The 27,988-nt window shown below is 43.7% G+C and overlaps 1 protein-coding gene across 1 annotated transcript in view; it reads left to right on the top strand.

Moving 5' to 3' along the window:
• FAT3 (FAT atypical cadherin 3) overlaps positions 1-27,988 on the top strand; it is a 573,936-nt gene that overhangs the window by 538,209 nt on the left and 7,739 nt on the right. Inside the window, exons 20-24 of the mRNA XM_061202721.1 lie at positions 1,929-2,063; positions 3,839-3,996; positions 12,178-12,646; positions 24,780-24,933; positions 27,059-27,714. Coding sequence (XP_061058704.1) covers positions 1,929-2,063; positions 3,839-3,996; positions 12,178-12,646; positions 24,780-24,933; positions 27,059-27,714 — 1,572 coding nt within the window. The remainder of the gene's footprint in view (positions 1-1,928; positions 2,064-3,838; positions 3,997-12,177; positions 12,647-24,779; positions 24,934-27,058; positions 27,715-27,988) is intronic.

The raw sequence follows: 27,988 nt of genomic DNA, 5'->3' as shown, positions 1-27,988 counted from the left end.
ACAGTTCCTTGCGACTCAAAAGAGCTCATCCTTCAAGCCAGAGTTTTTAAAATGCTTTCTTCCTCTGCAAGGACTTCTGACATTCTCCCAGGAAACACAATTTTTCCTTCTCTAGGGCTTCCCTTGCACTCACACACCTCTAGCAAAGCAGTTACTTTATTGTACTGTAATCACGTGTTTGTGTGTGTGTTGTTTCCTGTGGGGAGGAAGAGATGGGACTTTTTTTTTTTTCATCTTTATATGTCCAGGCCTATTACCTCGCTGGCCCTAAAAAATTTTTTTGTTGTTGGATGAATGCATCAAAAATTCCGAAACTGGTTATCAAAAGCCTCTTGAAGGGACTTCCCTGGTGGTCCAGTGGTTAAGACTTTGCGCTTCCACTGCAGGGGGCACGGGTTTGATGCCTTGTCAGGGAACTAAGATCCCGCATGCCACATGGTGTGGCCAAAAAAATTTAAAAATTAAAAATTAAAAAAAAAAAATCTGGTATCAAAAGCCACTTGAAACAGATCATAAGGTGGCTGAACAGCTGTTTTAGGTTCCATAAATATTGATAAATACATGGCAGGAATAAAGATTTCTTGGAATGAAATGAGGAAGATGTATTTCAGGGCACTCAGGTCTTTTAGAACCATTTGAGAAGATCATTCCAAATTTTCAGTTAAAAATCCCTTCATCTTCTAAGACTTTGTAAGCTGGATCATTGCCAAGAGTATCTTTTATGGCTGAGCTCTCAACCAGCGGAAAATAGGATTTATGAACTCTGAGTTTGCTAGCGCTACTTACATCTCTCCCCTCCAGGATTACAGTTCCTAAAATGTTTATGTGTAGTTAGCATTAAATGTCTGCTTTCTCCTGGACAAAGAAATGACTGTATAATGGAATAATATGCTTAATGAGGAGGAAAGAGTTGGTATGGAAAGGAAGATGAGAATGGGCCAGATCTTGCTGAGGAAAGATGCTGCTAAGGCCCAGTGTGTTCTTGGTTCACAGAGAAAAGGTGCTTCTTTAGGCCACTGCTAACCCAACTGTGAGTTGTTTTCAATGTGTGTCTTCTTTTCTACAGTCCTTTTACCACCTAAACTCTGGCCTAATTACATTTGAAATATCCAGGACCTTTGGAAAGTGCATTTTCTTCAGTGGACCCATAGTTGCCGTCACCACAGTTCTGAAAAACTCCCTTGGGTCCTGAATTCTACCTTAATCAGCTAATCTGCCTTCCAGAATTTCCTTTCTGAGGAATTAACCTTTCATCTCACTGTGCTATGAACATTGAACAGGTGAAAAGGAAGCCTTCCTTTGCCAAGGAAAATTCTGCTATGTTTGATAGCCAGCAGGGCACACTTACAGCTAATCAATACAATAGCAGGGAGCAGGAGGGATTAGGAAACAATGCGAGTTGCGCTGTCACAATTTAGACTGAGTTATACTTTTCTTTAGAAAAGTCTTTTTTCCCTCAATCTGAAAACAACAGTTAACGTCTTCTGAAGTCTACCTAAGATTTTCAGGGTTCCAGGCAAGGAGCATAGAAGAAGTCTAAACTCAAGTGATGCATTCAAATGGCCCCCAGTATGCAGGAGCCCCATCCAATAAAGACTACCAGAGCCCACGTGGTATGATCTTTCTTCACCAGAAGTTGGCCCAGTCACAACCTTAGCATATTTTAGCCTAAACAGAGGAGCTCCATTGACCCTTTGTCCCCAACGTACTTCACTCTGGCAGTGAGCTTTTGGCAGATGTGGGGATGTCTGATGGGCACCCACACCAGGTGAAGCTCACACAGGCATTCCTGCTTCTGGGTGGCCACTTTGTCTCTCAGCTCAGAGCCTGTAGAGCCCAGCTCTTGAACCATTCCTGTGCTTCCTGGACTTCCTGGAGTGTAGAGTGATTGCCTTTCTACTGATCATGCGTGTTCCCCTCTGTCACAGGAGGACTGTGCCCAGGGTCCAACGATCCTTGCGTGGAGAAACCGTGTCCAGGGGACATGCAGTGTGTTGGTTACGAAGCCAGCAGGAGACCGTTCCTCTGCCAGTGTCCACCGGGGAAGCTCGGAGAATGCTCAGGTGCAGAGCGGGGCAGGATGACGAGGGTCTAAATTCACATTCTGTCTGCATGCAACGTTTTCCTTCCGAATGGACCCCAGCTAGCCTCCCCTCTCAAATACTTGAGATTTATTACAGCTGCAGCCTGTGCACAGGAAACATGCAATGCCTGTGGGCTCCTTATATAATGGGAGGTCACAGCATGTGTTTCAGTCATGTCACATGGATGTTAAGGGTGTGAAATTATGGGAAATAGAAGGCTGTTGGTTAGGCAGAGGAGTCGGAGTATCTGTGGCATGGCCTTTGATGTTCAGAGCCTCCACCTTTCAACAGAAGGTAAAGCTGAGCCAGTTCAGTTGACCTTCTGTAGGGTAAGTCCAGCCTAGATCAAGAAGACTCTCCACTGCACATGTACAACTAACTGCGTGTTCCCAAAAGGAGAGGGAGGTGTTCACCTCTGTTTCTTAAAGAAAGAAAAAAAAATCAGTATTTGTGTTATTTCAATCCAAATGATCCTCCATTTCTGATCATCACTCAACTTCAATACTTCTTTTGATTCACATATGCTCTACCACATCTTTCCTCTAAAAAGAGTCCTGTTCATTTTTGGTACCAATAGAACCCTTTTTTTGGTAGAAGATATATTTCAAATATAGGCACGCCAATTTTGGAATCCAAGAAATATTTATTGAGTGATGATTATAATAGCCATTATACCGGGAATAAATATGCCTAGTATTTGCAAGGCACTTGTTAAGCACTGGGTTCTAGAAACTCAGCCTTTGCAAAGACAAGCACTGTTCTTAAAAATAGAAGCCAAAGCTCTTTCAGAGTTGACTTCGAGAATGGAGCTGCCCCTGAACTGAAGGGATCACCCGCATACTTGCCTTTGAAGGCTTCTAAGGCTTAGACTTGAAAGATATTTATGCTGACCTCACCCCAACACACCTGCTGTGTGCACAGCAGGTGGGTCTGCAGGGTGACAATAAGGCCAAGTCTCCTAACTTCAGATGTCCCTTTCTGCCCATCTCCCTTCCCCTTTCTATATGGAAAACTCTTCATTGTCCATGATTATCATCCATTTGGTATATTTCCACACTTTCCACCCTTCCCCCCCAGCGAGAGGGCTTTTCAGCCGTTACTTTGCTTGTTAAAACATAAAGCTGGAGACAATAAAAAAAGAGAGGGTTAACTCAGAATTGGGTGATGTGGGTGCAAGTAAAGATTCTAGGAAGGGGAGCCTTGAAATTCATGGTCAAAAGGCAGAGCTGTGACTGCCCAAGACATGAACTTCCTTTATATCATTATCCATATCAACATTTGTGCAAATGACCTAAGTTGTCTGTTCTGCATTAGGATACTTGGGGAATATGGATATTCTTTGAGAATGGTTTTGTCTTTCCCTTGTTTCATAGAATTGAAAATTCTTAAATATCTAAGTGATGAGGGTGGGCATAAAGGGATATCTTTTAATAGTGCTAATTTTAGAAAATAGGAATTGGGAATTTAGTGACACTAAGAAAATTCAGGTTAGAGAATATACCAAGTTGCCCTTGACATGAGAGAACTAAGATTTTTCAGCAACTGACTAGTAAATATTTTTTTTCACTTTGAAATTAGAGTGTGACCTGAAATGGAGAACCAGTTTTTAATCCAAAATGGTTTATCCTCAGTGCCTTCCCTAACTTCCCATGGTCTTTCATCCACTTGCTTGGTAGTTGTTGGGTGATTTCACGTGTCCCTGCTCGTTTCTGGATGTTAAAAGTATCCATATCTCCTCGTCATGGTCTTTTCAGGGCACACTTCTCTCAGCTTTGCTGGAAACAGTTACATCAAATACCGGCTTTCTGAAAATAGCAAAGAAGAGGACTTTAAACTGGCCCTGCGTCTGCGAACACTGCAAAGCAATGGGATTATAATGTACACCAGAGCAAATCCCTGCATCATTCTGAAGGTAATTAAAATAGGTTATCTTTTCCCACAGTCAGCTCTCATGTTAGTATTTTGGCTCTTGGATTGGGGCCTGAAATCATTTTGTCTTTTAAGTTCAGAAACCAGGAGCCCACTTTAGGGCCAGGGCCGCAGCAGAACTGGGAAGTGTGCCAACACCCCGTTTCCTTTTGTACATTCAGCTTCAGAATTAGCTCTTCGGAGACGGGGGCACCTCTCTCTAGAGTAGGTTCAAGAGCCGGCCTCCTTTGAGTTGTAATCACTCAACAGTTCATTAGAACGTGTTTCCTAATCAATTCCACGGCAGGGTGGTCCTTTCAAAAGACTGACTGTATCCTCTTCTACCACACGGGTCTATCCCCAGTGACCCCTGAAGGTCACTTGCGTTCTTGCTCAGGGAAGAAGCTGGAGATCTGGGCTGTAGAAGATTCCATATGCCCTCTTATGGCCCAAGTAGCCCAATTTTTAAAATATTCCCAGTCACAGAAACCCTCCAAAGGCACCAGATTTCCTTTAGAGCAGGGGTCCCCAAATCCCGGGCCGTGGACGGGTACCAGTCTGCGGCCTGTTAGGAACCGGGCTGCACAGCAGGAGGTGAGCGGCAGGCGGGTGAGCTAAACTTTATCTGGCACTCCCCATCGCTCGCATTACTGCCTGAGCCATCCCCCCCATCGCTCGCATTACCGCCTGAGCCATCCCCCCCATCGCTCGCATTACTGCCTGAGCCATCCCCCCCATCGCTCGCATTACCGCCTGAGCCATCCCCCCCATCGCTCGCATTACCTCCTGAACCATCCCCCCCATCGCTCGCATTACCTCCTGAAACATCCCCTCCATCGTTCACATTACCATCTGAACCATCTCCCCAACCCGAACCCCACCCCAGCCTGTCCGCAGAAAAATTGTCTTCCACGAAACTGGTCCCTGGTGCCAGAAAGGTTGGGCACCGCTGCTTTAGAGCAAGTCTGGCATTTGTAGTCAGGTAAGAGTTTCTGGTCCCTTCATGAAGACAACAATAATAATACTAACAGCGTGACATGCCTCATTTGATTTGTGTCATAAAGTTAATATAATAAATGTGTTATATATGTATAATCAGCTCCATTTGATCAAGGAGCGTATAGTGGTTCAGAGAGGTTAAGTTATTTACCCGAAGTTGTACAGCTAATAAGTGGCAGGCCTGGACCTGCCTTCCAGTGTCTCTCACACCATGCTCTTCATCTCCATGCTCTCCCCAGCTCTCAGTTTTGTAACTATGACTCATTTTATCCAGAATCACATCTGGGCATCTGTAGACCAGATTAAGCCTTCCAGGATGGGAGGAGAAGGGAAAAGTAGGAGGAAGACATGTTTAATTGAACATTATTCTCACCAGGCTGCTATGCCAGCCCACCGTAAGTGTGTTCAGAGACGGGTGAAGTCTGTCCAGTAGGAGATACCCATCCAAGTGGAAATGGCTGGCGATTTTCTCCTTCCTACTGTTCTGTCACTAAGCTTAACTGGGATCATGGTGGGCCTTTTTAGCATCTGTTCTTTGATTGCTAGGTCACATCCAAGTTGATTAGATGACCCAGGCTTTAATCCTGGAGGGAGGAAAGTATGTAGAACATTAAATGCCAGTGGCTCCTCCTACCACATAGACCTTTACGTACCTGCTTCTGGTACTGCCAGGTATTACTTGGTGTCCAGAGGGAGTGAGCACAGAGCTGGAGTTTAAAGTTGGCCATTTGCATGGGCAATCTCCCAGTACCCTGACTCATTCAACTCAGAGAATAATTTCAGCTCTGTTAGGAAAGCAGTGTTTTCAAAAGAAAACAAGATAAACACTCTGGATGCACAGTTTTAGAAAACAATGAATTCAAACCAGATCTTCATGGTGGAAGAATATAAATTCAGAAACCTAAGTTCTGTCTTTTTTAACCTCCTAGCCTGTGAAGCAACCTGCCTAGGGTCCTTAGCTCACTTTCTAAATAGCCCTGAGCGGTGGGGTTTGTATAATTACTGGGAAGGTGCTCTGCCCATTCAGACATACCAGCTCCCAGGGGCTCTGCCTGGGTGTCACTGACCTTCCACCTCTCCCCTTCAAGCTTTAATAAGGCTTGTTGCTGAACATCCTTAGGAGGCAAATACTTTCTGTTAGCAATTCTCTTAAATGGCGTTAAATTAGAAAGAGAACAAAAATATTGGACGTGAGTGGCTTGATCCTAAAATGGAGCTTGCCATTTGACACTTCACTGGCAAGTGTCTAAAATGTGCAGAACCCTGGAGATGGGAAAGAAGAATAATTAAACCTTTTAGTCAGCGCTAGCTCCTAAGGTATATTGTATTTCGTGAAACAAGCGTGTTTCTGAAAGTTGTGTAAACTGAATCTCTATAAATGGAATTCTAATAAACTAGGGATGGTTGCTATTTGAAGGAACCCTTCCATTAATCCCTTTGTGATGTGAATAATCACCCCCAATCTGTCTGTTCTGTAAGTTTGCTTTTCATATGTTGGCTTTGCCCAAAGCAGGACACAGCTGTACTGAACTATTGCAGATACTTTCCTACAGTTGCCAGGAATATCCACTTAGGGGATTTGAATCTGTTTGCTTAACATTTTCAGCCTCATGCAAGATTTAATTTCATTGGCTTTAGGTACAGTATGTGCCTTGCACTTTGGTTCAATGACTACGCTGAAATGCTCTGTTTAAACTGCACCTCTTGGTTGTTTATATTTTCCCGGTTAAAGCACATTCCCTAAAAAGTACTTAAGACGATCTGTGGGGTGAAGGGCACCTTGAAGACAGTTGAAGAACTGCATGGAGACCTCGGGAAGTGAACATTCTCTTGGACAAGGAGCACCGCTGTCTTTTAGCAGCAGTAAAGGCGCTCATTCTTCTGTTTACCATTGATACCCCGTCTTCTTCCAAAAGAGATTCCAGGCTTACCATAAATACTCAAATGCAATAAAATCAAAGCACCATTAAGATGAAAACAAGGATAGGTAAAATAGGGGAAGGGGATTAGGAGGTACAAACTTCCAGTTATAAGTCATGAGGATGTAATGTACAGTGTAGGGAATGTAGTCATTAATATTGTCGTAACTTTGTATCACAACAGATGGTAACCAGACTTATCGCTGATGATCATTTTGTAATGTATAAAAATATTGAATCACTATGTGGCACATCTGAACCTAATATAATAAGTCAATTATACTTGAATTTTAAAGAAGATGAAAACAAAAGGTTAAGACTCAACCAATGAAATAGGGACGGACAGAATATCATCATTGAAAAGTCTAGACCAGGGGTTAGTTGAACACAAACCATAACTCTGAATTTCCTGGCAGCCAAAGTCAGGATGAAAATGGTGGGATAGATTCTGTGGCTGTCCTCGAACCTATAAAAGAAACATGTCAGATCACCAGGAGAGACACAAGTAACTTTTTCCCTATGTTAGTCTCTCAGGTGCAATATTATAGCAGAAGCAAAAGAAGTACTTGCTTGTTAATCTAGAAATATCACATTTGATCTTTGGGGAAAGTTATAGATGAAACATGGCTTCATTTTGATGATTCTCAGACATGGCTAGTTAAGACCCCAGGACTTGGGACTTCCCTGGTGGCGTGGTGGTTAAGAATCCGCCTGCCAATGCAGGGGACACGGGTTCGAGCCCTGGTCCGGGAAGATCCCACATGCCACGGAGCAACTAAGCCCGTGCGCCACAACTACTGAGCCTGCGCTCTAGAGCCCGTGAGCCACAACTATTGAGCCCACGTGCCACAGCTACTAAAGCCTGCGCGTCTAGAGCCCGTGCTCTGCAACAAGAGAAGCCACCGCAATGAGAAGCCCGTGCACCGCAACGAAGAGTAGCCCCCACTCACCGCAATTAGAGAAAGCCGGCGTGCAACAACAAAGACCCAATGCAGCCAAAAATAAATTAATTAATTAATAAAAAATTGGCCATTATTATTTAAAAAATAAAATTAAATTAAATTAAAAATAAATTAAAATAAATTTTAAAAAATTAAAAAAAAAAAAAAAGACCCCAGGACTAAGAGGAAGATAGGGAAAGCTCATTTGGTTTATAAAACAGTCCACTTGGAAGAGCCAGATCCTTGCAACACATATCAGAAGAGTAACAAGGAAAACCCCACAAGATTCCAGAGTTTCAAGGATATATGAAAGCGTATCACTGAGAAGTGAGCTAACTTATAATTCCACGTTATAGTAATAATGAAATACCTAAGAGTTTATGAAGTACTTTCACGTACATATATTTTTATTCTCACTCTCCTGTGCATAGATGTGAGTGCCTACTTTTTCGCCTGTGAGGAAACTGAGATTCAGAGAGAATCATTGACTTGCCTAAACTAATCAGCAGTGGACCTGGCCCTCTGGCAGTGGCAAGCAGGTCAGGAGTACAACAGTGTTTATCAGAAGAAGAGATTTGAAGGACTGAGATTTATTCATTCATGTATTCATTCAAAGTGTATTTTTTGAGCATCTACTGTATGCCAGATAGCTATTCATGGCTGCCTTAAAAATAGGTTTTCAAGAAGTTCGCTTTTCAAAGAATATTTAATAACCCTCTTAAAAGTTCTATCATGATGGTGCATTTGCTAGAGCCACACACCAACAATCTGAAGCAGTAAGACTTTATGCCATAATTCATACTTTTTACTCAAAATCCTACTTTCCTACAAGATGACTTCTTATAGCTCTGATAGCTTGTCTCCCAAGCTCCAGGCCACAGAAGATCCAGGTTAAAGCACATCACTGATTTCAGACAACCCTGAATACCTGCATATTTCATAACATTAGGGCCACACTCTGAATTATGCATTTCATTGAACACACTGCCTACCTGCCTCTGCCCCCTCCCCCGTCCCCCACACATCATTCAGATCCTTGCTGTAGACTTTTCTTACAGTTTCATGCACACCTCAGTTTCTATTAAAATAGCTTGCCCTCTGCTTTGAGAAAGCTTTGTCCTCTTAAAAGAGAGATCCTTCAAAACTGGATAAGCCCTATTCTGAAGACAGAAAAACTAAATATGATCAGCGTATAATTTTCCAAGATGAGAGGACTCAGATATGAAAGTGTTCTTTCCTCTCCCTGGCATAATGTACTTGTGAAATGGCCAAATATTAACTTTTTGCAAGGTAGCTTTTGGCATCAACATTCTTGTTTGTCATCTAGACAAGGCTTATAATTCCAAACTCCTAGAATTTTGAAGGTACGAATCATTTTTGTTTTCAAAAGCCTGAGGCTCATGTAGGCATCTGGCTTTCTATTCATTCAGCGGTGTTGCCGCTTTTATTTTTTTCAACAGGAAAAAAAAAAAGGGGAAACTTAACCATGCTCGGTGTTACCACGGGAGAATTTTATGTTCCTTAGTGATAGAACGTCGATGCATGTGAGGCTGTCAGAGCCACGTCAGTTCTCCTGGATGAGTTTGTAACTTGGTTATTATCTCAAGAGGTAGGGCATTAGGTTTGGGGAGGGGAATGGACCAAGTAATACATTAATTGAATACATCCTTTTCCAAACGTTAGATGAACTGCACCCTCACCACAAGATTTTCCTTGATAGACTGGGGACCCCACTCTGTAGCCACTGAGCAAAACAGCAGAAGGACTGTGCCAGGGGCAGGTAGTCCCTAAAGTCCCATTTGATCATTTGATTACTTACATTGAAATAAAGATATGGATATTTTCCAGGAGTTGTCACTGAGCAAGTATTCTGGCATGATTTACAACGTACATTCAGTCCATTTTGTTGAACAACAACAACAAAAATGACAAAGGCAACAGCAAAGATTACACATGAAAGGTCTCTGAAAAGAAAATTAAAATTTGTCTCCAGTCTTTTCACGTTCGTACATTTGCATTACAGAGCGCAGGATGTATGTACTAACTGTGAATGAGGAGGCTGACCGTTCTGCAGTGGACACAGTCAGTCTGCTTGTAAAATAAGTCACAGCAGTTATCTGCTTTCCATAGAAGGGGTCTCAAACCCAGAGGGGCCAACCGATTCTCTCCAAGGGACCTGGGTGATGATACATGACAAAGCCAGAATTAGATTTCTCATTTCTAAATTCCCAAGGCTCTGCCTGGTTCACAGAGCCCCCTGCCTTTCATATACACACATTTATGTGGCATAAACTTTACATGCAGGAAGAGAGGGTGACAACAAATTCAAGGAGCCATAGGGGCAGTAATGAGAGCCCCTAAGAATTAGTTGTCTGTGGAAGATACTGAAGCATAGAAAAATACCCCATTTGTGAGGGTGGGTGATGTTGTGATCATTCCTAACAGATCTATCAGTAGCCAAACGCATTTTGGAAAGACTGGTTCAGTTTATTTCTATGAATTCACTTGACATTTGTACCTCCTTGGCACTTAGTGCCTGGAAGGTCTGTCTTCCCTCCGCTTCTGTCCCTTCCCCTCTCTTTCTCCACAAGTTCATGTTCTCTACCCAGGTTTTCGCATAGGACTATACATAGATCCTAAGTAAAGGCCAGCTGCCCCGGCATGACTGAGACACTGGCCTCCACGAGATCCTTTTGCTGGGTCATGGACAAAGACCAGGAAAGTAGCTTCTGTTTCACAGTTTTCTAGCTGTGAATTCCTTCATGGACCAATAACAATTTGTTGACTAGACATGGGTCCAGCCCTCATTCCCTGGATCCTCAAACCATCTTGCATTTCTGAGAAATGCAGATGAGGGTGGACGACAGAGGATTCAAAGGCCAGCCTATCTCCTCGGCAACAGTTGAACCTGGGTCTCCATGGAGGACCAGTACCTGCCCAACAGCTTTCAACTCGCCAGCATCCTTCAGTAGCACGCTTTCCTGATTTTGGTGTCCCTCTGGGGTCAGGCTGCTGAGGGTGGGGGGACTTGGATGCCCTCCCTGCACCAGTGCAATAAAAAAAGCAGGCCAGTCTCTGTGGTAGCTGACCCCAGACCAGGGGCTGGAAGTATCTACAAGGTGTAAACAGTTAACCAGATCCTTCTGGAGTTCCAGAGGTCATCAAATATACATACATTCTTAGCAAATGGCCAAGCCCTGAGCACTTTGTGAGATAATCTTAACCTAAATGATGAGCAGCAGTCCTGAAGAACTGTTTTAAGAAGATGGCTAGTGTTTAATAGGAGGGTTTTCACATCTTAAATATGTATGAAGCTGGGAAGTAAGAAATCTACCTGGCCTCTTTCTCTCCCCTACAGCACAGTCACACAAACTTACCTGGGGAGTATATATGTATTTCTGTGCTGATCTGATTAATAGCCATCTCCCCCACTCAAATATAAGCCCCATGAGGGCAGAGGTGATAACTCCTTTTACTCACAGTGGTCCCCATAGCACCTAGCACATTGCTTAGCACATAGTAGATGTTCAATAAATATTTGTTATTAGTATTAATGAGTTCACACAAACTTACCTGGGGAGTATATATGTATTTCTGCGCTGATCTGATTAATAGCCATCTCCCCCACTCAAATATAAGCCCCATGAGGGCAGAGGTGATAACTCCTTTTACTCACAGTGGTCCCCATAGCACCTAGCACATTGCTTAGCACATAGTAGATGTTCAATAAATATTTGTTATTAGTATTAATGAGTTCACACAAACTTACCTGGGGAGTATATATGTATTTCTGCGCTGATCTGATTAATAGCCATCTCCCCCACTCAAATATAAGCCCCATGAGGGCAGAGGTGATAACTCCTTTTACTCACAGTGGTCTCCATAGCACCTAGCACATTGCTTAGCACATAGTAGATGTTCAATAAATATTTGTTATTAGTATTAATGAGTTCACAGAAATCATTCCTGTGCTGGTAGTAACTAAGAAGGGCGCAGAGAATAAACTGACTCCTTAAACAAGAAATAGCTGTAAATTTTTAAAGGATGAAGACGGAAAGAATAGGAGCATTCTTAAATATTTAAGTGTGGCTTTCTGAACCTGTGCTCATATTGCTAATTACAAGAAGATTTGGGAAATATCAGGCACGCATTTGCACGGCCTATAATGAGGAGGGAGAGTGATTATTAAAAATCAAACCACAGCAGATTTATGGCTGGATCAAAAGCGTTGTCCATTCTAAAGCCCAGGCTGGTTGGGAACAGGGTGTCCAGGAACTTATTGCCAGATGCATGTTAAAAAGCGCTGCGGTGTTCGTTCCCGCACAGATCGTGGACGGCAAGCTGTGGTTCCAGCTGGACTGCGGCAGCGGCCCCGGAATCTTGGGCATCTCGGGCCGCGCTGTCAACGACGGGAGCTGGCACTCGGTCTTCCTGGAGCTCAACCGCAATTTCACGAGCCTGTCCCTGGACGACAGCTACGTGGAGCGGCGCAGGGCGCCCCTCTACTTCCAGACGCTGAGCACCGAGAGTACCATCTACTTCGGGGCCCTGGTGCAGGCGGATAACATCCGCAGCCTGACCGACACGCGGGTCACGCAGGTGCTGAGCGGCTTCCAGGGCTGCCTGGACTCCGTGGTGCTGAATAACAACGAACTGCCGCTGCAGAACAAGCGCAGCAGCTTCGCCGAGGTGGTGGGCCTGACCGAGCTGAAGCTGGGCTGCGTGCTCTACCCTGACGCCTGCGAGCGCAGCCCCTGCCAGCACGGAGGCAGCTGCGCCGGACTGCCCTCCGGGGGTGAGTGCGCCTGCGCCCTGGGCACCGTGCCCTTGCCGGGCGGGGGTGGGGGGAGGTGGGGGGGTAGAGGGGGTAGGGGGGATGGGGGGCAGACCTGAAGGGGGACTCCCTCTCACAAGCATGACCAACCCAAGTGCTCTCCCAGAGAGGTGTATGCACCCATAATGCTGGCCCAGCTTCGTAATCCCCTTTAAGGAAGTCACAAAGCTTGACAATTACAGGAACATCCAGCTGAGCCAATCCGTTTGCAGCATCCCACAGGCGCAGTGAGCTGGCTGCAGGAGCCCAGAAGATGCTGGCACGGCTGCCCCCTTCCCTGCCCACTCCACACCCTTCCAGGCCTCAGCAGCCTGGAGGAATAGGATCTCCTTTTAAGTATCTGCCCCTTTGGACCGCTTGCAAGTCACTGCAGAACAATGGGTAACAGTCTCAGTTAAGACGTCCATGCACTATCCTTTCACAGGTAGCTATGTAACTTTACTAGAAGCTAAAGGATGTGTGGGGGAACCCACCACCCCAGAAATAGAAGTATAGTGGACATGTTTTAGAGCATGCTTTTAAAACGTGTGTATTACAAATAAGTCTAGGGACAACTCTATGAACGATTAGAAAGTTAAGAATAAGGAGAGGGCAATTTACATGAAATATCAGGACAAACCAGTCATTGAGCGCAATGATACTTTACCCCTGTAAAATTCCCCCCAGAGATACATCATCAAGAAGAAAGAAAGAACAGGGTAGGCCAAAAAAGAGGGGAGGAGTGGTGTAGATTTATAGAGGGTTTCTATTGTTTGAGGGAAAAGCCAAGATTATTTAAGTGCTAGGAGTCTGACGATGAAAGCATCCCTGACTTTACCCAGATGCAGGATCTGTGTTGTAAACTAAGTCATGCGCTCTCCTGGTTGAAGGCTTTGCCACCTCAACAGCCTAACTACTGATTCCACTTTGGCCCCTCTGCAGAGCCTCTCAGTGGGAGTGTGATTACCAAATTTAAACCTTCCTCACAAATCACTTAGAGATTCTGCTGTGTGCATTACCATCTAATGTTCGTGAAGCCCAACTCCAAATGTAGAGTCGATTTTATTATTAGAATGTTATAAACTGCCCATGAAATGATGCAGTGCTGAAACACAGACAACAAAGTTACTTAGACTTGCATATGTTACTGCCACAATGAGGGCCAAGTGCCCTGGGGGGAAATTTCTGCTGTCTCGATTTAAGAAATCTATTTGCTGTTTTTACTGTCTCAGCAGTATATGTAAATAAAGGGTTGTTATGGTGCCATGATTCCTGAATGATGGGCAGTAACTATACTTCAGTGGTTCTATAAACCAGCCCATTATGACAAGTCACGGCCAGTTTTTCACCAGGCAAAACAATTCTGCTAGTGTGAGCCATCCACGATATATAAAAGGAGCATGTAATTAAATTTGGGTTGAAATAGAACACCACTCCATGTCAAATGCTGGGTACATAGCCACAAATTGTAACATACTTTTAACGATGGCAGGACGTTGTTTTTGCTGGCAAAGCTATGGGTTTCCACAATGGGTTAGCTTTAAAATAATAATAATCACTGTATTAAGGAAAAAGACTGAGGAATCTTGCTTTTTCTTCAGTGTACATTTTAATTTTTTAATTGCCATGAAATCCCTGAGCTAAATATTCAGTGCAGGTATGTTCATTAAATGACTATGACCCCTATGACCGACATCAGAAACAGCAGTTTTCCTCTATTTTTTAAATCTCATTTGGTTTAACCAAATTTCAGGACTGAGGACCCACCTGCCATATACTTTTTCACATGGTCTAAAGAACATGCTTTCCCCTCCCCAGGGACCCAACTTTACCCATGGGTTGCATCCTCTCTCGAACTCCTCTTTGTCCCCTCTTCCCCACTTTCCCCTGTGATTGGGCTTGGGATTGGGATTGGGATTCTACGGGAGGTACTCTTTCTTCCAAGGGAGTAAAGCCTTTTATCAGCTCAAGTCTCTCCTTTGTACCAGGAGGCTAATGTTTTCCTTAGACAAAGAAAGTGTCTTTCCTCATCTCCATCTATACAACTCCCTTCTCTCAAGCCTACTACCTGTTTAGTTGAGAGGGCCCAATGGTCCTTATTTCAGCAGCCCCCGGGTGTGGTCCAGATGGGGAAGTACCGTGCTCTCATGCACAGCAGTACTGAGCCCAGGGCCACCAAACTCCTGGCCACTCACCAGGAAATCCAGGAAGAGTGTTTCTGTTGCTTCCGTGGGGAATCAAAGGCACAGGAGCCTTCTTTTTTTTTTTTTTTGGCTGCGTTGGCTCTTCATTGCTTTGTGCAGGCTTTCTGTAGTTGCGTCAAGTGAGGGCTACTCTTCGTTGCGATGCGCGGGCTTCTCATTGCGGTGGCTTCTCTTGTTGTGGAGCACGGGCTCTAGGCGCAAGGGCTTCAGTAGTTACAGCACGCAGGCTCAGTAGTTGTGGTGCACGGGCTTCATTGCTCCACGGAATGTGGGATCTTCCTGGACCAGGGATCAAACCCGTGTCCCCTGCATTGGCAGGCAGATTCTTAACCACTGCACCACCAGGGGAGTCCAGGAGCCCTCTTCTGATGTGTGAGGAGGTACCTACCTGCTTCCTGGCTGTCAGGATTGGGGTTTTGGCTTCTAAGGAAAGAGGAGAGAGAATCCATTTTCTTGCCCCCATTATCAGAGGAATTCTTGCTAGGTCTCCGTATCCTGTCTGCAAATTCCCTAAATTGGTGCCAAATAGTAAGGAGGGACGGGAGGAGCAAGAAAAGGAAGAACCAACAATTTTCCCTTTACCTCATATCTATGAAAGTGTTTAGCTAATTATGAGCTCATTTAAAATAAAGGAAAAGTCATCTTAGTTGTGAGTGATGGTTTAAAAAGAACAATAATACTGAGTCATTAATGAAAGAATATTCATGCCTGGAAGAATTCCCTCTGGCTACCAGGGTATCTAATCACAGGAAAAGAGTCTTGCTTCCCCAGATCGAAGGCTAGGATGCATGGAGTATTCAAATAGGAAATGTGAGCTGGAGAAAGTAGAGTGAGGTGCTTAAAATGACTCCATGTGCATGAGAATGTTGATAACACAAGTTAATGGTATGAACGTCTTACTGTTGTTGGAACCCTGAGTTCTGTGTTGCTCTAAAATTCCATGACACATATTTTAGCATAATCATTCTCTTGGCCCTTCAAGAATGCTGGGGTATTGGTCATTGGCTCTCCTGGTCACAGACTCCACTCTCTAATGGTGACCATCCTAGCACCAGGCCCTTGTTCCAGAGCATTCAGAGTTTTAAAAGCAGGCAACCCACAGCAAGAAGCAGATTTCTTTCAGAGAAGCAGGATTCTGCTCTAGCCACCTCCAAACCCAATCAAACCCTTGGCATAAAGGGCAAGGAAGCCGAGTCTACTAGCTTGGAATGGCATGGTCAGCAGATTTGACCAGGGTTATCCCTCTGACTGTCCCAGGAGCAAGCCACGGGAACCCCAGGGGAGTCAAAGCCCAGAACTCTGACTTGTAATAAGAGGGTAAATATGACTCTGTAAATCAACCACAGAGGGAAGGCTCTCTCTCTTGGTAAAGCCTTAAAATTATATGTATTTCATAAACATGAACTGGAAATAGCAACCACCATGGAAAAGAAATGGCCTAGTCCCATCGTGACCCCTGCGTTTCCAGACCCAGTGGGTGGGCAGCAGCCCACTGAGTACCCACGATCTGAAAAGGAGGCCCCAGTCCTTCGTGCTTTATCCTGCTCAGCTCAAGCCCATGAACGGAAAGCCAAGTTGAGGCTAAACTATAATTTGGCGAAGCAAGGCAGCCACTGATGACTACCAGGCCAGAAATAGTCATTCAGATGGCTTTCATGAGACTGCAAGCTTAACTCTTAAAATGAGAAGTTGATAACTTTTTCGATGGTAGAGTTCCATTTGTTAGTTTGTCATTTTGTTACTATGTGCTCGGTACTGTGTTACCTGTGCTGTGACACAATTCTCACCCCAGTACTCTGGATCGGTACGATTCTTTGCTCCCTTCAACCCCCATTTTTCAGATAAAGAAACAGGCCAGAGAGGTTAAGTAACTAGCCCAACATCACACAGTAAAGTGAGGAAGCAGGATGTGATCCAGGTTTGTGGAACTCCTCCACGCCGCCCAGCCCCCCAGCCTATGCTCTTAACCCTTGTTACTCAAAGTGTGTTCCAGGGACCAGCAGCAGCCGTATCACCGGAAATGTTAAAAATGCAGCATCTCAGAATGAATCAGAATCTGTACTTTAACAATATCCCTAGGTGATACGCTGATTTCTCTCTCTGTCTCTGAACTGCCCTGAAACCCAAAAAAAAATGAGTTCTTTTCTGTTTTCGTGTGCTGTATATAGTGGTTCTCAAACTCCAAGGTGCCTCTGCACCACCTGAGGACCTGATTAAAACAAGACCTTGTTATAGAAGAGCCTCTTGGTTGCTAAGGGAAAAGGAGAATCTATTGACTTGCCTCTGTCATCCGCTGTCCACATCCGAGGAACCTTCTGCTAGGTCACTGAGTTGTATTTGCAAGTTCCTGAATTTACCACCAAAAAAAAATTTCCCAGTGAAAACTTTGGAGGAAGAAAAAGACCCAAACCTACGAACCAGAATCTCAGAATCTGCAAGAGTGGAATTCCAGCATCTCTGTTTTTAACAAGCCTCCAGGATAGTTCTATGCAATTCTGAGTTTGAGAACCACTGACATTTGGGAATCCCAGTAAACTCTGTATTTACCAGAATGTGAATCAGTGAATTCCAGGAGACGTAGGACATTCAGAAATTGAATGTCAGATGCATAGCCTGCATTTTTAATAATTGATTCAGTGTAAAGATTGAACTTTGTTCCCCAGACAGTCAGAAGTTTGGGGTCACCTGAGCCCCCTTTCAAAGATAAAAGTAATAGTGCATACCTACTCCCTCTAAGCAAGGTGCATAAAACAACAAGTTCCCAGGTTTTGTTAATAGTTGGGCATAGAAGCATCTTCAGCTACAGAGTGACCTGTGCTACTTTGAGTAGTACATCATTTTGCTGAGTATTTGGGGCCCCTAACTTGTAAGTGTCTAGATTAATTCAGTCTATCAGACTTTAATCAAGTGCCTGATTTGTGTCGAGCTCTGTGTTAAATTCTCTGTGTTGCTGTCTCTGTGACCAGTGGATCCACTTATGTGGCCTCCCTCCCTTCACAGCTGGCTTAAGGGAATTAGACAGGTTCCCTGTATGTGCTCAGCCCACTGGCCCACTGAGCACAGGGGGACAGAGAAGGGAAAAGCCAGGCTCCCAGATAATATACTATGGACAAATTTGACTGAGCTTTGCAGCTTATGGGGAAAAAGTTTTTTTTTTCTGGGTGACTTTTTCTAAAGACTGAGGAAATTTTTTTTGGTACTTTAGAAAAGCCTCATGGTAACAGCGTTAATAATATAATATTGATATTAATAGAAAAACTCAAAACCCTAAAGCAGCCAGGTTAGGTGCAGACACAAAAGAACATGCCAGAAGGTGAAAATTTACTTTGCGCTTAATGTTAACACATTAAATGTTTCCAGGTCCTCAAGGAAAGTATTGGAGGTTCGGCCCAATATACAATATGTGAAATGTGAGCCAGCTTTCCTAGGGGAAGTTAGAGGTCTCGCCTGCAAAGGTTTTCATCTTACAAGGTCTAAAGGTATTGCATGGACCCTGCTTGGTGAAAGAGGAAAGTCAGAGTGACTACAGGTTGAGAGGGTGAAGTAATGACAGAGGCCATAGTCCTCAGCTAAGCTCACTCCACCTGGGATTAGCATCTCACGTGATAATGTGGCCACCAGTTTTCTCAGACTCATTGAGATTCACGTAGACTAGAAGTTTCAGTACTTCCCAATATTCAGCCTAAAAGTCAGAGTGAAAGAACTCCCATGGCTTTCTTTTGTTTGGTTTATGAGCAACCCAGAAATGAAGCTGATTTCAGAATCCATAGTAATTACGGTAATTACAACAATAAAGCACCTAATGTTTGTGGGCTGCATTGTGGTTGATGAATCCAGAAACCTTATTATCCCCTATGAGGTGGGTATTAGTGAGGCTTAATGATCAGATAAAAACAGGGAGGTCCCTAGAGGTCAGGCGGCTCGGCCATGATCACACCCAGCTGGTGAGGAACAGCCAGAACTTAGACACGTACCCACCACATCACAGCTGCCTCCCCAGATTGTAAAGTTCCTGGAGTGTCTAAATGCAGTCGTAATTCAGCGAGCATAGTGGTTGACGCTGACTTCAGATCCCAAGTGCTACTTGCGCATCTGTCATTATTTCCACCTTTGTGCGGAAGGTAGATGTTTCCTTATCAAGGCAGCCAGACCAGATCAGAATGATGTTCACCTACCCCAGGTGACCAGGGCCAAAGGTGGACGCCATAACTTGGAGGAATCAGGTCGGAACATGACTTAACTAAGTCAAAGGAGTAAGATAGGAATTATCTTGATGATTTGCCTACACAACCCAAATTCACTCTATAATTGCTCAAACCATTTCTATTTTTGCATTTAATAGGTTTTGCGATGTTCTTCTTTGAGCAAGGAAAGGAGGGGGCATTTTAAGTTCGTCTGGGTGCAGATTTCAAAACCATCTGTATCGGCTGTAACTAGAAGGATTGTAAACAAGAGCACAGCTTTGAGGCAAGGCTTTAAAATACACTTCTAGATGTGGCACATGTATACAATGGAATATTACTCAGCCATCAAAAGAAACGAAATTGAGTTACTTGTAGTGAGGTGGATGGACCTAGAGACTGTCATACAGAGTGAAGCAAGTCAGAAAGAGAAAAACAAATACCATATGCTAACACATATATATGGAATCTAAAAAAAAAAAAAAAGGTTCTGAAGAACCTAGGGGCAGGACAGGAATAAAGATGCAGACCTAGAGAATGGACTTGAGGACACGGGGAGGGGGAAGGGTAAACTGGGACGAAGTGAGAGAGTGGCATGAACATATATACACTACCAAATGTAAAATAGATAGCTAGTGGGCAGCAGCCGCATAGCACAGGGAGATCAGCTCGGTGCTTTGTGACCACCTAGAGGGGTGGGATAGGGAGGGTGAGAGGGAGACGCAAGAGGGAGGAGATGTGGGGATATATGTATGTGTATAGCTGATTCACTTTGTTACAAAGCAGAAACTAACACGGCATTGTAAAGCAGTTATACTCCAATAAAAATGTTAAAAATTTTTTTAAATAAAATAAAATGCACTTTTCATTTCACAAGGATTTGAGAGGAGAGAAGCTATGGCATTGTTTGTTTTTAATGTGTATTTCAGTGCTAGTGTAACAGTTATCTTTTTTAAATCTGGAAACTGGTATGAAGTAGCATCTGCCACTTACTGACTGTGTAACTTTGGGCAAACAATCTTATGTAAGCCTCAGTTCCCCTTTTGTAAAATAATAGTACTTTCAGCAGAGGGTTGTTGTCAAGTATTAAGTGAGATAATTCATGGAAAGTTCTTAGCATTTTTCCTAGCGCATAATAAGCTGTTGTTCTGGTGATAGTTTACTTATTTGACATTCTCCCCCAACCCAAGACAAAAAATCTACTCTTTTTAATAACACTTTGAGATTATCCACTGAATTTTATTTTTCTTTTACATTCACAAAAGTGTTAAAACATTATTTGTGATCAAATAATGCCTGGCTATCTTTGGGAACTCTGTTCCCTCTATTTGTGTTTTATATCAACATATGGTAATGCTTTGGGAGAGCAGAAGCTTTATTATGCTATTATCTTTATTATTTGATGAGTATTTGGCTCCCAGAAGGATGTCTGATGCTGTCCATCTCACTGCATCTCATTGGCTCCCTGGAGAGTTGTGGGGAGTAACTACAAGCCCCTCCTGATTCCTAGTAAGTTGTGAGTTCTGGCTTACTGACAAGTTCCAATGCCAATACAGTCTTGTAGAAAGATTTGAGAATCTGAAAGCCTGGATTCAAGTTCAAACTCATCATTTACTAGCTATACATACTTGAACTAAGCCACTATTCTCTCCAACACCCCCATGGAGTAGGGATGTTAATGGGGCCTCTTATTTTTCTTTCATGGGATTATTGTGATCCTTCATAGAATGACAGTGATTTTAGACATTACATCACTTAATATCATTATGGCAGACTTGTTGACATTTTAAAAATTATTAATAATAAGGCCCAGGCCAGGATAATGAGATCATAAATAATGCTTCGTTAGAACAGGTTAATTTTATCAACAAGCCTCTTTCACAAAGGCTAAATAGCAAATATAACTTTTCTTTCATTAAAAAAAAAATCTGACCACTTTTTAAAATCCAATTGCTTTTCCCTTTCATCATGTTGACATAAAAATCCCTCCAAATTTAAAGTTTTTTCTTGCTTTTAGGCAAGATTTCTTCAAAAGGGTCTCCGCCTCCCTTGTCCCATGGGTTTGACATCACGAGAACAGACTCTAGAAAGTTTGCGTCTCTTTTCAATAAACAGAGAAATCCAGATACAGAGTGTAATGAAGTATGATTGTTAAACTTACAATTCAGGATAATACTGAACAACTCAGGACTCTGGAGCCAGACTACAGGGGTTCAAGTCTACACTAGTTTCATGACTGCAAATAAGGAATCTACTTCTCTGTACCCTGGTTTCCTCATCTATAAAATTGGAATAATAATAGTACCTTTATCGTAGGCTTGTTTTAAGATTTAAATGAGTTAATACATGTAAAGTGCTTAGAACTGTTCTTGGTCCATAATAAATGTCACTAAGTGTTAGCTACCATCATCATCATCTTCTTCAAAATGGACAGCTAGTTTTCTCAGAGGTAGAACAGGGCTTCTCCCTCGTGCAAGGTTTGCAGTGCTCTCTGTGCTCGTCGATGGTGTTTTTCTGTCTTTGTATCCCCAGTCCCTATTTCAGGGGTGTGCTGGAAAACCAAGTCTCTAAAAACAAAAGCCCTGATCTGCAGTGTTTGCTGATTTCTGTGGTGTAAATATTCCCAGCCTGGCTGGCGTCAGGCTACCAGTGGTTTAATAACTGTCTGCCAAATTCCTGAATACTTAAAAGTCAGTACCCCCAACCCTAGATGAGTCAGATCCAGCACACCACTGCCGATGGCTTAGACACTCAGTGAATAGCTTAATCAGTCAGGCTGGCGGCTGCATCAAGTAGCACTAGATATCCCACAGAAGATAATGAAAATGACAAAATGCAGAAGGACATGTGTGAGAGTAAAATAGTGCACTAAAGGGAGTGTCTCATTTTAAATTCTGATTTTCCAAGGCACAGAGACACCCAATCAAAGTAATCAAACCCATGACCCTCGTTAGAATCCAGTTTCCATGATAGTAATTCCAATGTCCCTTATTTCCAGACAGTTCCTCCTTGCCCCTCCCTGGCCCCCGACTACTGCTGCTATGGTTTTATTTGAGAAAAGGCCAGGGCTTGTCAAATAGGAGCTGGAGAGGGAGGAGTTGTACCTGAGCTGACCCACCTTGCCTTAGGTTCCCCCTCCCGACTGCCCTCCCTCCTCATCACTGCCCTGCTTTGCAGATTCCTGTACTGTGGTTGTTCCGCCCCTCCCTTTAGTCTTAAAAGGAATTGAATTCATTCTCACAAGTCACTCTCCCTCTAAATGGCATGCCATCCTCACCAAAGACTAGCCAGGTGACATAAGGAAGCATTTTTCCCAGTTCCAACTGCTTTCAGCAATCCCCACTTCCATTTAGGTGAGCAACTTCCCAAATTGGAAAAAAAAATTACCCCAAGTCAGCAGCATTATTTGAAGCAAGCAGACCTCAGACTATTGCATCCTGCCCATAGACTTCAGGCCGCCCATCTCTGGACACAGTTTGCATCAACAGTGGTCTTTCGTTATACATTAGTTCCCTGGTGTTTCATTGGTGTTGCATTCAAGAGTATTATGTCTCTCTCTCAGAGCCTCAACCTCTGGCCCTCTGGGTTCTTAGTGCCAGGGAGGCTGGGGCTACCCAGTTCCTTCCTCTTAGGAATGTAAAGATTTCTCTCTTGCCTCTTCCACTTGCCTCCTGAAGATGAGTCCTTCTCTCTCCAAACCTATGAACACCCACACACAGTCATAATGTCCTCCTGTATGTGAGAGTTCTCTGGAGTGTGGATTCAGTAAAACGTCCATGAGAGCATGCTGTATTTCAATCTATAGATTATTAGCTATCTTATACCTATAGAGATCAATCTACAATATCCCAGCATCAGTCACTGACCGCTTGGGGAGCAGAGGTTAGCCCAAGAGCCCTTCAGATAAGAGTGAGGATGGTTATTTGCAAACCAAAGTAAATATGATGTGCTCGTTGGATGCTGAGACCCACAAATACTCTTCCTCTACTACCACCCACTCCCCCAAATATTAGAAACCAGGCCTTTACCCTCCCTCTGGGCAGGTGATAGAGCCATTAATGTGGAAATTAACCAACCTTGACCAACCCAAGGGTACTGACACAGTATTGTTTTTGACAAGCCCCACTGATGTGCTTAGAGTTTCCTATCAGATTTCAATTTCTAGTTTTCTTCAACCCCACTCTTCAATGTGAGCTGATAAGCCAGGATTACCAGAAAAAGGAAATCCTCTCATGTGGAAGATATGGACTGTATTAAAGCTCTCCAGAGAAACAGAAACAATACGATAGATAGACGGATAGATAGATGATTGATGGAAAGATAGATAGCTAGATTATAGATAGGTAGGTGGAGAGAGAGAGAGAGAGAGACTGATGGATTGATTGATTGATTTTTAAGAAATTTGCTCACAGGATTGTGCGGCTGGCAAGTCTAAAATTTATAGGGCAGGACAGCAGGCTGGAAATTCATGAAGAGTAGGTTTTTCAGTGTTGTTTACTTTGAAATCCTCATAGCTGGAAATTCAGCCAAGATTTCTGTGTTGCAGTCTTGAGGCAGAATTCCTTTTTCTTAAGGCCTTCTTTTGAATGGATAAAATCCACCCACATTATGTAGGGTAATCTGCTTTACTTAAAGTCAACTGATTGTAAACGTTAATCACATCCACAAATACCCTCACAGCAACATCTAGACTAGTGTTTGACCAATAACTGGGCACCGTAGCCTAATCAGCTTGATACATAAAATCTACCTCCACAGAGACCAAATCACAGAAACAGAGAAAAGCAACTTGGAAGAAACTATTTATGACAACATAAATGAAAATCTCAATAAAAGTTTCAAAAGATGAGAAACTCTCTCGGAAAGTAAAGCAAAAGCCCACAGAGGTGTAACATGAGAGAGAAAGATAAAATTAAAGGAAGATCCAAATGATCTAAGATCCAAACCATAAAACTTCCATAAAAACAGAGTAGAGAAAACAAAGGAAATCATCAATGCAATAAAGAAAATTTCCCAAAGTTTCACAATTTCCAGATTGTGAGAGCCCAGTACTGGTTCAAGTTAAGGGTACATCATTGTGAAAGCTCAGAAAATTGTTGGGGACAGGAGAAGCCCCTCCAAACTGTTAGCGACAAAAAGAAACTAGGTCACACACCAACTTCAGGAACCAAAACAACTTTGGATTTCTCAAAAGTAACATAGAGGGAATTGCTTAGAATTCCATACATAACTTAATTATCAAAGAAGTGTAAGGGTGGAGTAAAAACACGTGCAAGGTCTCACAACATTGACTTCTTATAAACCCCTTCTCAGGAAGCTACTGTAGAATGGGTTCTAATGAAATGGTTACGGTACCTACGATAAACTCCTACGTGGAGACATCCTGCCTTTTACAGTAGCAGCCTGGTGGGGAAAGCATCTTCCGCCCCATCCTGGTTTCTGTTCTTGGGATCTGTTCCCTGGGTGTCGCTTACCATTCTCACTAGCATTCACGTATGTGGTTAATGAGGTGAATTTTTCTGGATTAGCACAAGCTCCAAACCATTACTTGGCATTTTTGTGGCAAGATGGGTTCCAAGTTCAAAATAACCAATTTGCTAATCATCTTGGGAATTTGGGCCCTGCCTAAGATTTGATTCAGAGGAATTAGGAGGCCACGTGTGGCCGAGTCCGTGCATTCTGAGCATTACCAGTGGCATCCATGGCTCATGAGCTCCTCTGTTTCTCCAGGTTATCAGTGTACCTGTCTCTCCCAGTTCACCGGGAGAAATTGTGAATCGGAGATCACAGCCTGCTTCCCAAACCCCTGCCGGAATGGAGGCTCCTGTGACCCCATAGGAAACACTTTCATCTGCAATTGCAAAGCTGGGCTCACTGGAGTCACGTAAGTGAGATTGTGCAATTAGTCTTTCTCTACGCTGCTTCTTGTTGCTAAGAAAACCAAACAGTAAAAAACTAACTGGGATTGGGACTTCCCTGGTGGCCCAGCGGTTAAGACTCCATGTTCCCAATGCAGGGGGCCCAGGTTCAATCCCTGGTCAGGGAACTAGATCCTGCATGCCACAACTAAAAAAGATCCCGCACGCTGCAACTAAAGACCCCGCACCGGCGATGAAGATCCCGCGTGCTGCAAGTAAGACCCGGCGCAGCCAAATAAATAAATATTTAAAAGAAAAAAACAAAAAAAAACTAACTGGCATAAAATATTCACCACTAATAGGATGGGCAAAGGGTTAATATCTGAATATAAAGCGTGCTTACAAATGACTAAAATGTTATCAGGGATTATCTCTGGGCAGTGGGGTTATGGGTTAATTATATTTTTACTTTATACTTCTCTATAGTTTCAAAAATTTATACAATTACTATGTGTTCTGTAATCAGGAAAACAATTCTTTTAAAGAAAGTCTTCTCTGACCCCTAATATTTCCAGTATAGCTCTGAGGCAGATATACTATCCATTTCCCCAGAACTCATAAACTGGACTCTACTTTCTAGCATTTTATGATCATTCTGAGAAACTGAAAACTTACGTTTCCTTTGCAAATCTTTCTTCCCCCAAGGAGGAGGGAAATTAAAGTGTGAGCCAAATGGAAAGGGAATGTTTTAAGTTCTTAGTAAAACACCGCTTTCAACCATCCTTGATGGTTTTAGAAGTATATATATATGCAATATGTAATATATATATACATATATATATATGTAATCTCAAGCAAAGTGATATTCTAATTACAGATCAGTCTTACGTATTCATTAAAGTAAATCTCCCGAGGACTTTACCAGGAAATACTTAGCTGACTTTGAATTGTTGGATGTCATTTAAAGTAATAAAGCTGCATTTATTTTTAAATACTCTGTGATTCTGACTAATTTCCAGCTGACCTGGCCTCAATCTGTTCAAATTAGGGACATTTGACTACATTTTAAAAGGTGGATTACCAAAGGTATAAGTGATCGGGCCTTTTAAAATGAACATATCAGAACAACGGGGGAAGTAGAGGACAGGGAAGAAGAAAGATCTATGTTCTTAAACAGTGTTAAACTAAGAAAGAGTAAGACTTACATGTTTGCCTTATAATTATACTCAAAACAAGTCATGGATTGCTTTAAAGAGAATAAAATTGATTTATTTTTCATTAGAATGCTTTAATCATTTTTCCTGATAATCTGCGTTAGCATTAGCCTTTAACATAAGCATAGAGTCCAGAAGATACGATGCTGTGTAGCCCTCCACCCACTGCCTACATACGCCCTATTACCCCTGCTTCCCAGAGAGACCAAAAATGACTGTATCTATTAGAGAGAAATGTCAGAACCAAAAACTTTCTCCTCCCTGGAAACTCTATATAGGGTATCTAGCTTCACAGCTCTTTAAGTGTAGCTCTACAATCCCCAAAGCTCTGAGAACTAAAAGGACTGAGGATAAATTCGTGGCAAACGAATTTGGTGGCAAAATCAGCCAAACCCATTCTAAGACTACTTCTAGTCTTTATTTCCCTCATGTATTGTGAATATCCATATGTTTTACTGTAGAAACACTGGCATATTTGATTATGGGTCCTATGTCAGCACCAGTGCCTGGGATGGGGTGGGTATTCTACATAATATGAAAGATACGTACCGTATGTCATTTCTAAAATTGCAAACTTTTACATTCTGAGATGCATCTGGCCCTGAGCATTTGGAGACCAGTACGTCTTCAACAGCATCTGTGGTTTCTTTTTCTGCTCCTTCTCTCCCATGGCAGCCGTTTCCTTCCTCTGACCCGGTAGGGTCAGAATATGGGAGAGATTGCATTGGGAGAAGTCCCTTAATGCATGATGATCCCCGGGGTCTATGGTGGGCGCATAAATGCTCACCCACCTCCCATATACACTGCATCCCATCATTTTTGTCTTGCTTCAGGTACTCTTTAGGTGCATTTTTATCTTTTAAAGATGTCAGTTTAAAATGGAACGTCCGCAGGTCCTGACGTTTGAGAGGGGGCTTTTGTGTGTTCTGTCGCGAAGGTGCGAGGAGGACGTCAACGAGTGCGAGCGGGAGGCGTGTGAGAACGGCGGCGCCTGCGTGAACGTGTTTGGCTCCTTCCTCTGCAACTGCACACCAGGCTACGTGGGGCAGTACTGCGGCCTGCGGCCCGTCGTGGTACCCAACATCCAGGCCGGCCACTCGTACGTGGGGAAGGAGGAGCTCATCGGCATCGCCGTGGTCCTCTTCGTCATCTTCGTCCTCATCGTCCTCTTCATCGTCTTCCGCAAGAAGGTCTTCCGCAAGAACTACTCCCGCAACAACATCACGCTGGTGCAGGACCCTGCCACGGCCGCCCTGCTCAACAAGAACAACGGCATTCCGTTCCGGAACCTGCGGGGCGGCGGGGACAGCCGCAACGTCTACCAGGAGGTGGGGCCCCCGCAGGTCCCCGTGCGCCCCATGGCCTACACCCCGTGCTTCCAGAGCGACTCCAGGAGCAACCTGGACAAGATCGTGGACGGGCTGGGCGGCGAGCACCAGGAGATGACTACGTTTCACCCCGAGTCACCGCGCATCCTGACGGCCAGGCGGGGTGTGGTCGTGTGCAGTGTGGCCCCCAACCTCCCTGCCGTGTCGCCCTGCCGTTCTGACTGCGATTCCATCCGGAAGAATGGCTGGGAGGCCGGAACTGAAAGTGAGTCGGAAGTAGTAATGCATCATTATTTCTTCCGCTCGTGTTTACTGGAAGGAAATTCGGGAAGGGAGAGCGCCCCGGAGGCACAGAGCTCTCAGTAGGACATGTTCTGACCCTAAATGTTCACACCAGCCCTGAAATATTGCCCTGGTTCTTATCCCCGTTTACAGATGGGGAAAATGAGGCTCAGAGAACATACATAAGGTGCCCAAGGTCACACAGCTAGTAAGAGGAAGCTGGTACTCCAATACAGGGCTGCCAGCCTCGAAAACCC

Source organism: Eubalaena glacialis, chromosome 10 (assembly GCF_028564815.1).
Source record: "Eubalaena glacialis isolate mEubGla1 chromosome 10, mEubGla1.1.hap2.+ XY, whole genome shotgun sequence".
NCBI classification, from domain to species: domain Eukaryota; kingdom Metazoa; phylum Chordata; class Mammalia; order Artiodactyla; family Balaenidae; genus Eubalaena; species Eubalaena glacialis.
Note: the sequence above shows the minus strand (reverse complement) of the source record. Positions and strands in the feature narration are given on the sequence as shown.